This window comes from Bolinopsis microptera, unplaced genomic scaffold, assembly GCF_026151205.1.
Source record: "Bolinopsis microptera isolate Bmic1 unplaced genomic scaffold, MBARI_Bmic_1.0 sca2, whole genome shotgun sequence".
Lineage (NCBI taxonomy): Eukaryota > Metazoa > Ctenophora > Tentaculata > Lobata > Bolinopsidae > Bolinopsis > Bolinopsis microptera.
The window spans coordinates 153,962-166,902 of NW_026971774.1; the positions used below are offsets into that span (position 1 = coordinate 153,962).

The 12,941-nt window shown below is 42.3% G+C and overlaps 1 protein-coding gene across 3 annotated transcripts in view; it reads right to left on the reverse strand.

The window, feature by feature from the left end:
- LOC134825650 (uncharacterized) overlaps window positions 1–10,581 on the reverse strand; it is a 30,955-nt gene extending 20,374 nt beyond the window's left edge. For 2 of the 3 annotated variants that reach the window (XM_063837857.1, XM_063837858.1), the window contains exons 1-4: window positions 10,441–10,581; window positions 3,696–3,810; window positions 2,985–3,128; window positions 844–1,072 (exon numbers count right to left, since the gene is read on the reverse strand). In XM_063837857.1, coding sequence (XP_063693927.1) covers window positions 844–1,072; window positions 2,985–3,128; window positions 3,696–3,810; window positions 10,441–10,510 — 558 coding nt within the window. In that variant the 5' untranslated portion in view covers window positions 10,511–10,581. Of the gene's footprint in view, window positions 1–843; window positions 1,073–2,984; window positions 3,129–3,695; window positions 3,811–8,711; window positions 8,986–10,440 lie in introns of all 3 variants that reach the window. The other variant, XM_063837856.1, reaches the window with a different exon arrangement.
- Window positions 10,582–12,941: the final 2,360 nt, after the last annotated feature.

A 12,941-nucleotide genomic window follows, 5' to 3' on the forward strand; every position in this document is an offset into this window, starting at 1 on the left:
CTGGTTACTGGTTACAGGTTACTGGGTACTGGTTACTGGGTACTGGTTACTGGTTACTGGTTACTGGGTACTGGTTACTGGTTACTGGTTACTGGGTACTGGTTACTGGTTACTGGTTACTGGGTACTGGTTACTGGTTACTGGTTACTGGGTACTGGGTACTGGTTACTGGGTACTGGTTACTGGTTACTGGGTACTGGGTACTGGTTACTGTTACTGGGTACTGGTTACTGGTTACTGGTTACTGGTTACTGGTTACTGCTACAGATGTCACGTGTTGTCATGGTATCACTATTAGTTGTTACTGTGAAACCAGACACGACCATACTTCCTGTCACATCGGCTATTTTTCCATATTTTAACTGGTTACTGGTTACTGGGTACTGGGTACTGGTTACTGGTTACTGGGTACTGGTTACTGGGTACTGGTTACTGGGTACTGGTTACTGGTTACTGGGTACTGGGTACTGGTTACTGGGTACTGGTTACTGGTTACTGGGTACTGGTTACTGGGTACTGGTTACTGGTTACTGGGTACTGGTTACTGGGTACTGGTTACTGGGTACTGGTTACTGGGTACTGGTTACTGGTTACTGGTTACAGGTTACTGGGTACTGGTTACTGGGTACTGGTTACTGGTTACTGGGTACTGGTTACTGGTTACTGGTTACTGGGTACTGGTTACTGGTTACTGGTTACTGGTTACTGGGTACTGGGTACTGGTTACTGGGTACTGGTTACTGGTTACTGGGTACTGGGTACTGGTTACTGTTACTGGGTACTGGTTACTGGTTACTGGTTACTGGTTACTGGGTACTGGGTACTGGGTACTGGGTGACTTACCTGAGATTCGGAGTGCCTTGATCTGGAGGTTCTTCTGTTGTCCTCCCGATGTTTTGTAGAGTGTTTGGTAGAATGTTGAGTAGAGTGGTTAGTAGAGTGGTTAGTGGGGTGGTTAGTGGGGTGGTTAGTAGAGTGGTTAGTGGGGAGGGTGTGGTGGTTGGAAGAGGCGGTTAGACGGGGAGGTGGGGAGTGTGGGGGAGACTGTTGCTCTGGTGACGAGTGGTTTGACCTGAGATAAATATGAGATTTATTTGTAAATATATTTACAATTATTTATATCTGGCTACACAATATCACAAGGGTGGGCTGGTGTTATTTATCTGGCTACACAATATCACAAGGGTGAGCTGATGTTATTTATCTGGCTACACAATATCACAAGGGTGAGCTGGTGTTATTTATCTGGCTACACAATATCACAAGGGTGAGCTGGTGTTATTTATCTGGCTACACAATATCACAAGGGTGAGCTGGTGTTATTTATCTGGCTACACAATATCACAAGGGTGAGCTGGTGTTATTTATCTGGCTACACAATATCACAAGGGTGAGCTGGTGTTATTTATCTGGCTACACAATATCACAAGGGTGAGCTGGTGTTATTTATCTGGCTACACAACATCACAAGGGTGAGCTGGTGTTATTTATCTGGCTACACAATATCACAAGGGTGAGCTGATGTTATTTATCTGGCTACACAATATCACAAGGGTGAGCTGGTGTTATTTATCTGGCTACACAATATCACAAGGGTGAGCTGGTGTTATTTATCTGGCTACACAACATCACAAGGGTGAGCTGGTGTTATTTATCTGGCTACACAATATCACAAGGGTGAGCTGGTGTTATTTATCTGGCTACACAATATCACAAGGGTGAGCTGGTGTTATTTATCTGGCTACACAATATCACAAGGGTGAGCTGGTGTTATTTATCTGGCTACACAATATCACAAGGGTGAGCTGGTGTTATTTATCTGGCTACACAACATCACAAGGGTGAGCTGGTGTTATTTATCTGGCTACACAATATCACAAGGGTGAGCTGATGTTATTTATCTGGCTACACAATATCACAAGGGTGAACTGGTGTTATTTATCTGGCTACACAATATCACAAGGGTGAGCTGGTGTTATTTATCTGGCTACACAATATCACAAGGGTTAGCTGGTGTTATTTATCTGGCTACACAATATCACAAGGGTGAGCTGGTGTTATTTATCTGGCTACACAATATCACAAGGGTGAGCTGGTGTTATTTATCTGGCTACACAATATCACAAGGGTGAGCTGGTGTTATTTATCTGGCTACACAATATCACAAGGGTGAGCTGGTGTTATTTATCTGGCTACACAACATCACAAGGGTGAGCTGGTGTTATTTATCTGGCTACACAATATCACAAGGGTGAGCTGATGTTATTTATCTGGCTACACAATATCACAAGGGTGAGCTGGTGTTATTTATCTGGCTACACAATATCACAAGGGTGAGCTGGTGTTATTTATCTGGCTACACAACATCACAAGGGTGAGCTGGTGTTATTTATCTGGCTACACAATATCACAAGGGTGAGCTGGTGTTATTTATCTGGCTACACAATATCACAAGGGTGAGCTGGTGTTATTTATCTGGCTACACAATATCACAAGGGTGAGCTGGTGTTATTTATCTGGCTACACAATATCACAAGGGTGAGCTGGTGTTATTTATCTGGCTACACAATATCACAAGGGTGAGCTGGTGTTATTTATCTGGCTACACAATATCACAAGGGTGAGCTGATGTTATTTTGTTATTTATCTGGCTACACAATATCACAAGGGTGAGCTGGTGTTTTTTATCTGGCTACACAATATCACAAGGGTGAGCTGGTGTTATTTATCTGGCTACACAATATCACAAGGGTGAGCTGATGTTATTTATCTGGCTACACAATATCACAAGGGTGAGCTGATGTTATTTATCTGGCTACACAATATCACAAGGGTGAGCTGGTGTTATTTATCTGGCTACACAATATCACAAGGGTGAGCTGGTGTTATTTATCTGGCTACACAATATCACAAGGGTGAGCTGGTGTTATTCATCTGGCTACACAATATCACAAGGGTGAGCTGGTGTTATTTGGTGAGATTACCTAAGTTGTTGCAGGGAGCAGCCCAAGGAGTGGTTAGTAACGTGGTTTTGTTTGGCGAGGTGGTTAGCCATCATGAGGTTGTCGTTAGCAGGAGGATTCACCGTACAGGGAGTGGGAGGGGTCGTCACAATCTCCATCACATATCTGGGGAGTCAGTTTTAGTTTTGTGTGTTGATTTAACAGGTAAAGTACTACTACTACTACTGAACCTCCCCCCCCCCCCCCCTAAATCTACCGAACCCCCCACCCCTTAAGTCAACTGTTTAAATGTTAATGATAACCCACTCGGAAGTAATCAGTAGAATTGAGAACGTTATCTGGGACAATACAACAAAGATACAGGTCACCACCCGGCCGACAATAGCTCCAGATATAAGCTGCTGTTCAGAGAGTGACAGGAGGGAGCAGGGGGTCAGAGACAGACGAGGAGGAACATTGTCAAATGTGGACTTGAGGAGGAAGAAACAAACAGTTTAAGAGTAGAGTTTGGGGGTACTAATAAAATGTATTCGATAAAACGATGATTTTTTACGGCAAAATCAAACAATATGAATAATAAATAAATCAGTGGAGGCTTGAGGAGGTTCCAAGTGCGGAAGCCACTGCTTGCTATTCATCTTGGTGTTTTGGTTATAGTAAATAAGAGTGGAGGGAGTGTTAAAGTTATAGTAAATCAGAGTAGAGGGAGTGTTAAAGTTTCAGTAAACTAACCCCACTCTATCTGACCCGGCTGTTTCCACTTCGTTTCCGGCTTCTACCGGACCGTTCTTCCGGACCAATCCCTTGAACACGTCTTCAGGGATTTCCTCATCTTTGTCTTCCAAATCTGAGGGATTTTATTTTAGTTATTGTAACAAATGAGAAAGGCTAGAGTAGGTTCAATGCAATGTAAAATTAACTGTTGCTTAGATTAATTATACAGTAATTTATTGAGGACGTCAGTCGCCATGTCCTAATTTCCAATTAGAAATAATAGGGTTGATCTAACTTCACTGCATCTCATTCGCTAAACTGCTATTAAGTAAATCGTGCAGCTAAATTAGGGAGAGGTTTACTCTACACTTTAATTATAATAACTACACTTTAAATAATAAAGCAGCTGCAAGAAAATTGAGGTTTCCCAAACAGAGCACACAATTAAATACACACTGACATAGGTCACATAGGTAAGTAGGAGATGCTTGCTTGTAAATTTCGAGTAATATTTAATACTACGTAAAATAACGTCAAACTTCCACCCGGAAAAGTGCGCTGGATTTGTTACCATGACAACACGTGTTTCATCTCTGATTTGAGAATGCAAGAAGATAATTTTAATTAAGTTTCAAGAAGAAAATAAAACTCGAACGCAATAAGAAATAAGAATAATACCAAATCTAATATTTTTTAGAAGGTCCTAGAAGATTCTTACCTGTTGTTACCATGACAACACGTGACTATTACCTGTTGTTACCATGACAACACGTGACTATTACCTGTTGTTACCATGACAACACATGACTATTACCTGTTGTTACCATGACAACACGTGACAATTACCTGTTGTTACCGTGACAACACGTGACAATTACCTGTTGTTACCATGACAACACGTGACAGTTACCTGTTGGTACCAGCATTTAATTTCTTGTCAACATACATAACTAGACAAAACAGCTGGCGTTCATTCTCCCTACTTAACAGGTAACCATAGTAACTAGATAGTATTTAATATAGACACAGAAAATAAAAGTGAAGCTGAACAACTTCTTAGATTTATTGAGCAAAAAGTTCATAACGAACAAATAAAAAGCACTGGAATGATTCATTAGGAATAAAGAATTTAAGAATAATTGTAAATATTAAGTTTTTACATAAATACAGCACTGGAAATATCAGAAAAATTATGAAACGTATCAAAAACAAGATGGGAATTAGACAGTACTAAAAGAAAGGAGTGTGCCAATTACACACTAAACACGTCACACTACAACAAGACATATGATCAACACGTGACTCTGTTAACACACGTTACCATGACAACACGTGACTCATGACGACGTGTCACAAATACGGGCATTAGATTTGCTGCAAAAATATTGCTGAGACAATTTCCTGGTACTGATCAGACTAGAGTTAAATGTGATAATCACAATTATAGGTTACCATGACTACAATTACCACTCTAACATCACACTTAGTTAGTAGTAATACTAACGTGCCAAAAAACGAGTCCACACTAAACTACTACTGTCACCATGACAACACTACTACTACTATTACTACTGTCACCATGACAACACTACTACTACTACTACTACTACTACTACTACTGTCACCATGACAACACTACTACTACTACTACTACTACTACTACTACTACTACTACTACTACTACTACTACTACTACTGTCACCATGACAACACTACTTCTACTACTACTACTACTTCTACTACTGTCACCATGACAACACTACTACTACTACTACTACTACTACTACTACTGTCACCATGACAACACTACTACTACTACTACTACTACTACTACTACTACTGTCACCATGACAACACTACTACTACTACTACTACTACTTCTACTACTGTCACCATGACAACACTACTACTACTACTACTACTACTTCTACTACTGTCACCATGACAACACTACTACTACTACTACTACTGTCACCATGACAACACTACTACTATTACTACTGTCACTAGTAGTTAGCTAAGACTAGATTCAACTTGTTGTATTCAGCAGCTTTATCTCCTATTGAGGATTGGTAGACTGGTTCAGGGAAGTTGGTCGTTTAGCTCCGGACAGTCCGCACGGTCCCTGCACGGTCCATGCAACAACAAAAGAACACTCCATGCACGGTCCCTGCACAATGAACACTTGATGCACACTCCCTGCACAATGAACACTTGATGCACACTCCCTGCACGGTCTATGCACGGTCTATGCACGGTCCCTGCACAGTTACATATGAACACCGGCTACTAGCCACTTTTGTAATAACTAGTAGCCACTTTTGTAATAACAGCTCCTCAACTTCACATTATCAAACCGGCTACTAACCGGCACCTAAAAAGTGGTCACTAGCCGGCTACTAACCGGCTACTAGCCGGCTAGTGACCAAAAAGTGGCTACTAACCGGCTACTAGGCGGTCACTAGCCGGCTATTGGCTGAGCTCTAAAGCAGACCTACTTTCTCGAGGTTCCAAACCGGTGGCTACTTGGTGGCTACTAGCCGGTTAGTAGCCGGCTAGTGACCACTTTTTAAGTGTGCAGGGACTTACCGTGCAGGGACCGTGCATGGAGTGTTCTCATGTTGTTGCATGGACCGTGCAGGGACCGTGCATAGACTGTCCGGAGCTAAACGACCAACTTGCCACTGGTTCAATAATGGGAATGTAACCAGGTTAGTTATACTAGCAGTTACTTGTTACTAGTAAGACAGTAGTATAGAAACCACGTGACAGACAAGATGGCACATAACTTGGAGGATAATGTAACTATTATTCAGTGTTACAGATCAGCGCAGATAAATATCCTAATTATACATGCTGAATATGTTAATTAACAAAACCCGATGACAATGCAGCAGTAGTAGTGAGAATAATGACAATGCAGGAACTACCGACGCGAGCACGCGAGACATCCGCTACAATTGAGTAGAGAGAGTGAGTCGGTAACCATGGAAATAGTGGAAAGGAGGATTTGTGAAGAGAGGGAGAAGTTGGATGAGGACTACTGAAGTGGAGGTGAAGTGTAATGCTAGTCACTAATCAACAAGGCAGAGTCTTGTTCTACCTTGTAATCAAACAGATTATACTGAGAAATATAAAGTGACGGTAACTACGGTAACTAGCGGTAACTATGGTAACTAGTTGGAAGGAGCTGGAGTTGTAACTACCACCCAGGTCACCTCTCACAGTCAGCAAGAGCTGCTCTTCTTCTTCCAGGATGATGTTTCCATTTAATGCTAATGCTTCCCAGCAGACTTGTGTCCAGCCGCCAGGAAACCGTGGAGAGAACAGTTTTGTAATTCTGAGACTTTCACCAAACTTCAACCTTTGTTGCTAGTTGCTGCGTTACTCTAGCAGTGGTAACCATAGTAATGTAACCTTGGTTTCCAGGTTACTTTAGCAGTGGTTACCATAGTGCTGTAACCTTGGTTTCCAGGTTACTCTAGCAGTGGTTTCTATAGTAATGTAACCTCGGTTTCCAGGTTACTCTAGCAGTGGTTACCATAGTTATGTAACCTTGGTTTCCAAGTTACTCTAGCAGTGGTTTCCATAGTGCTGTAACCTTGGTTTCCAGGTTACTCTAGCAGTGGTTACCATAGTGCTGTAACCTTGGTTTCCAGGTTACTCTAGCAGTGGTTACCATAGTGCTGTAACCTTGGTTTCCAAGTTACTCTAGCAGTGGTTACCAGTGATGTAACCTTGGTTTCCAGGTTACTCTAGCAGTGGTTTCCATAGTGCTGTAACCTTGGTTTCCAGGTTACTCTAGCAGTGGTTACCATAGTGCGGTAACCTTGGTTTCCAGGTTACTCTAGCAGTGGTTACCATAGTGCTGTAACCTTGGTTTCCAGGTTACTCTAGCAGTGGTTACCATAGTGATTTAACCTTGGTTTCCAGGTTACTCTAGCAGTGGTTACCATAGTGCTGTAACCTTGGTTTCCAGGTTACTCTAACAGTGGTTACCATAGTGCTGTAACCTTCACTGGTTTCTATGGTGATGCAACACTGGTTTCTGTGGTGATGCAAATTCCGGTGGCTGTTTTAAGTTAAAACTACTGCAAATAACGCCGCTGCTCTCTTATTACAGATGAAGTTATTTTGAAATGAGAGGTATTGACGAACAGTTCCAGCATATACGGAAAAGAAGACCTGCTTAAATCACGATTATATTACTGATATATAGATGGACCACTAGGGGTAACAACAGATAGATGGGCCACTAGGGGTAACAACAGATAGATGTTATCTTAGAAAGTATAATAAATAGTATTATAATATAAATCACCTGTATTTTAGAAAGTGTAAAATGTAAATTAGATAGTAAAAATACGAAGCACACTCGGAGAGCAGATATAAAGAGATTTATGTTAAGATAATATTGAGAGATACCACTCAATGAAACTGTAAAAGTAATAGTAATAGTAGAAATACTGCTGCTGAAGAGATACCACTCAATGAAACTGTAAAAGTAATAGTAATAGTAGAAATACTGCTGCTGAAGAGATACCACTCAATGAAACTGTTAAAGGAAGACTATAAGACATTCAGTGGAGAACAGCAGGTAACGTGTAGAAGTGGTTACCATAGTGACGTAACCTTGGTTTCCAGGTAGAAGTGGGGGTAGAAGACTGTAAGAAAACAACTCTCAGCTCATCACCACACAGAGTGTGACACAGAGTGTGACACAGATTGTGACACAGATTGTAACACAGATTGTGACACAGAGTGTGACACAGAGTGTGACACAGAGTGTGACACAGATTGTGACACAGATTGTGACACAGAGTGTGACACAGAGTGTGACACAGAGTGTGACACAGAGTGTGACACAGAGTGTGACACAGAGTGTGACACAGATTGTAACACAGAGTGTGACACAGAGTGTGACACAGAGTGTGACACAGATTGTGACACAGAGTGTGACACAGATTGTGACACAGAGTGTGACACAGATTGTGACACAGAGTGTGACACAGAGTGTGACTCTGTTATCCTGACCTTCGCTGATCTTCCTAGCTCTAGACCGAGGAGAAGTGTTCATGATGGGACTCTTATTTACGTCCATGTAACCTTGTTTAGCTTTGGCCACACTGTTCATAGTCCTCGTCATTATGTAAGTGTTCATCATATCGTTACCCAGCCTGTTAGACCCGAATGCTGCCCCGGCTGACTTTCTGTTCCCATTCATGGTTGAGAAGGAACCTTGGCTCATCATTCTACTGTTCCGGGCAGGATTCTGAGCCTGCAATCTGGATCTCCGCCTCATTTCCAGCTTCAACAAAGAGGGGATTAATGTGTTATTTAACGTTATTATACCTCATTTCCAGCTTCAACAAAGAGGGGATATGTTATTTTAACGTTATTATACTTCATTTCCAGCTTCAACAAAGAGGGGATGTGTTATTTAAACGTTATTATACCTCATTTCCAGCTTCAACAAAGAGGGGATATGTTATTTTAACGTTATTATACCTCATTTCCAGCTTCAACAAAGAGGGGATATGTTATTTTAACGTTATTATACCTCATTTCCAGCTTCAACAAAGAGGGGATGTGTTATTTAACGTTATTATACCTCATTTCCAGCTTCAACAAAGAGGGGATGTCACTTAATGTTACAGTGACTTAATGTTACAGTGGCAGGATATAGTTTAAAACGTAGTCAGAAATTTAACGGATAATTTTTAAAGTCAAGTAAAAAAACTGTTTCTGTCAAGTCTATTTTAAACAAACGACCCTTTCATACAACCTTAACTATAACTAAGTATTTTTTATGGATTTGACACCTTCATTAAGAATTTAAGAAAATGGCAATAATTCTACGGAAAATCTTACGATAAAAAAGGACTCAGTTTTTATGGGTTAAGGGGGGGGGGGGGGGGGGGGGGGGGGCCAATGGGTATTTTTTGTGAAACTTGATTTCGAGATAGCAGTTGACCAACAAACTAAGAACAGTGACCGAACTTTTGAGGGGGTCCCGGACCCCAACCGGGGGGGGGGGGGGGGGGGGGGGGGGGGGCCAATGGATATTTTTTGTGAAACTTGATTTCGAGATAGCAGTTGACCAACAAACTAAGAACAGTGACCGAACTTTTGAGGGGGTCCCGGACCCCAACCGCCAAACGGTGCCCGCGGGGCAGCCACGCCCATATTTGGTCCAAATTAGGCCCAATTTAGCCAAATACCCTAAACATGCCCAAAATTCAGGTTTAAGGTGCTCTACTTGTAGCTAGTGGTCTCTTGAACTTGTATATGAAATTTCATCAAGATTGGACAAAAAATGACTGAGTTATGAGCCAAAAAACCATATGCCCATATTTGGGCATACGCACCAAATTTGGTAGATTTCGTCCCATAAATTGGTCAAATATTAATATTTTTGAATGAGACTTACTTTATAAGAAAGGTAAGCCTAAACTAGATATTCTCAGTAGGTTATAGCTTTATATCTGTTTAAATGTGGGTACTGGTCCTAGTTTGTTGGTCAACTGGCTATCTCGAAATCAAGTTTCACAAAAAATACCCATGGCCCCCCCCCCCCTTAAATGGAACGATTAATTAACTTGTTAGGACTAATTGAATGCTCGTAAGGATAGTCGCTGCTTGTAGTTTTAGAGAAGGTATTAATAATCCCCCCCTGCAAAGTGTATCAATGTTGTAACTCACCTGGGGGGTGTTACTAGGTGTTACTAAGTGTTACTAGGGGGGGGGGGGATCAGGTACTCACCAAGTCTAATGGTTGTTTTTAGGTCAGCTAGAAGTGTATCAATGCAGTTCTCTTCCTTCTTTCCTGTCATCCGCGCTCATGCTCGTGTTACCATGACAACGCTCATATTCTACCTTGTGTCTGGTCACCTGTTCATTAGCTTGAAAGGAGAGTTAGTTAGACCTTATATCACCAGAGACAGATTTAATAAATTATATCACACTATGCTAAAACACTTTCAACACTTTTATCATTTATAAACTTTAGAAATCTATTCAGTTTTAATACTTTCGTCACTACTCATGTATTAGCTGACTGTAATTTATACGCAATACCATTACAACTGCTCCAAAGGAGTGCCGTAACGTTACCATTACCACTGTTCCAAAGGAGTGCCGTAACGTTACCATTACCACTGTTCCAAAGGAGTGCCGTAACGTTACCATTACCACTGTTCCAAAGGAGTGCCGTAACGTTAGCATTACCACTGTTCCAAAGGAGTGCCGTAACGTTAGCATTACCACTGTTCCAAAGGAGTGCCGTAACGTTACCATTGTTCCAAAGGAGTGTCGTAACGTTAGCATTACCACTGTTCCAAAGGAGTGCCGTAACGTTACCATTACCACTGTTCCAAAGGAGTGCCGTAACGTTACCATTACCACTTTTCCAAAGGAGTGCCGTAACGTTAGCATTACCACTGTTCCAAAGGAGTGCCGTAACGTTAGCATTGCCACTGTTCCAATGGAGTGCCGTAACGTTAGCATTGCCACTGTTCCAATGGAGTGCCGTAACGTTACCATTACCACTGTTCCAAGGAGTGCCGTAACGTTACCATTACCACTGTTCCAAAGGAGTGCCGTAACGTTACCATTACCACTTTTCCAAAGGAGTGCCGTAACGTTAGCATTGCCACTGTTCCAAAGGAGTGCCGTAACGTTAGCATTGCCACTGTTCCAATGGAGTGCCGTAACGTTACCATTACCACTGTTCCAAAGGAGTGCCGTAACGTTACCATTACCACTGTTCCAAAGGAGTGCCGTAACGTTACCATTACCACTGTTCCAAAGGAATGCCGTAACGTTACCATTACCACTGTTCCAAAGGAGTGCCGTAACGTTAGCATTACAACTGTTCCAAAGGAGTGCCGTAACGTTAGCATTACCACTGTTCCAAAGGAGTGCCGTAACGTTAGCATTACCACTGTTCCAAAGGAGTGCCGTAACGTGACCATTACCACTGTTCCAAAGGAGTGCCCGTAACGTTACCATTACCACTGTTCCAAAGGAGTGCCGTAACGTTACCATTACCACTGTTCCAAAGGAGTGCTGTAACGTTACCATTACCACTGTTCCAAAGGAGTGTCGTAACGTTAGCATTACCACTGTTCCAATGGAGTGCCGTAACGTTAGCATTACCACTGTTCCAAAGGAGTGCCGTAACGTTACCATTACCACTGTTCCAAAGGAGTGCCGTAACGTTAGCATTACCAATGTTCCAAAGGAGTGCCGTAACGTTACCATTACCACTGTTCCAAAGGAGTGCCGTAACGTTACCATTACCACTGTTCCAAAGGAGTGCCGTAACGTTAGCATTACCACTGTTCCAAAGGAGTGTCGTAACGTTAGCATTACCACTGTTCCAAAGGAGTGCCGTAACGTTAGCATTACCACTGTTCCAAAGGAGTGCCGTAACGTTACCATTACCACTGTTCCAAAGGAGTGTCGTAACGTTACCATTACCACTGTTCCAAAGGAGTGCCGTAACGTTACCATTACCACTGTTCCAAAGGAGTGCCGTAACGTTACCATTACCACTGTTCCTAAGGAGTGCCGTAACGTTAGCATTACCACTGTTCCAAAGGAGTGCCGTAACGTTACCATTACCACTGTTCAAAAGGAGTGGCCGTAACGTTACCATTACCACTGTTCCAAAGGAGTGCCGTAACGTTACCATTACCACTGTTCCAAAGGAGTGCCGTAACGTTACCATTACCACTGTTCCAAAGGAGTGTCGTAACGTTACCATTACCACTGTTCAAAAGGAGTGCCGTAACGTTACCATTACCACTGTTCCAAAGGAGTGTCGTAACGTTACCATTACCACTGTTCCAAAGGAGTGCCGTAACGTTAGCATTACCACTGTTCCAAAGGAATGCTGTAACGTTACCATTACCACTGTTCCAAAGGAGTGCCGTAACGTTAGTATTACCACTGTTCCAAAGGAGTGTCGTAACGTTACCATTACCACTGTTCCAAAGGAGTGCCGTAACGTTACCATTACCACTGTTCCAAAGGAGTGTCGTAACGTTACCATTACCACTGTTCAAAAGGAGTGCCGTAACGTTACCATTACCACTGTTCCAAAGGAGTGTCGTAACGTTACCATTACCACTGTTCCAAAGGAGTGCCGTAACGTTAGCATTACCACTGTTCCAAAGGAATGCTGTAACGTTACCATTACCACTGTTCCAAAGGAGTGCCGTAACGTTACCATTACCACTGTTCCAAAGGAGTGCCGTAACG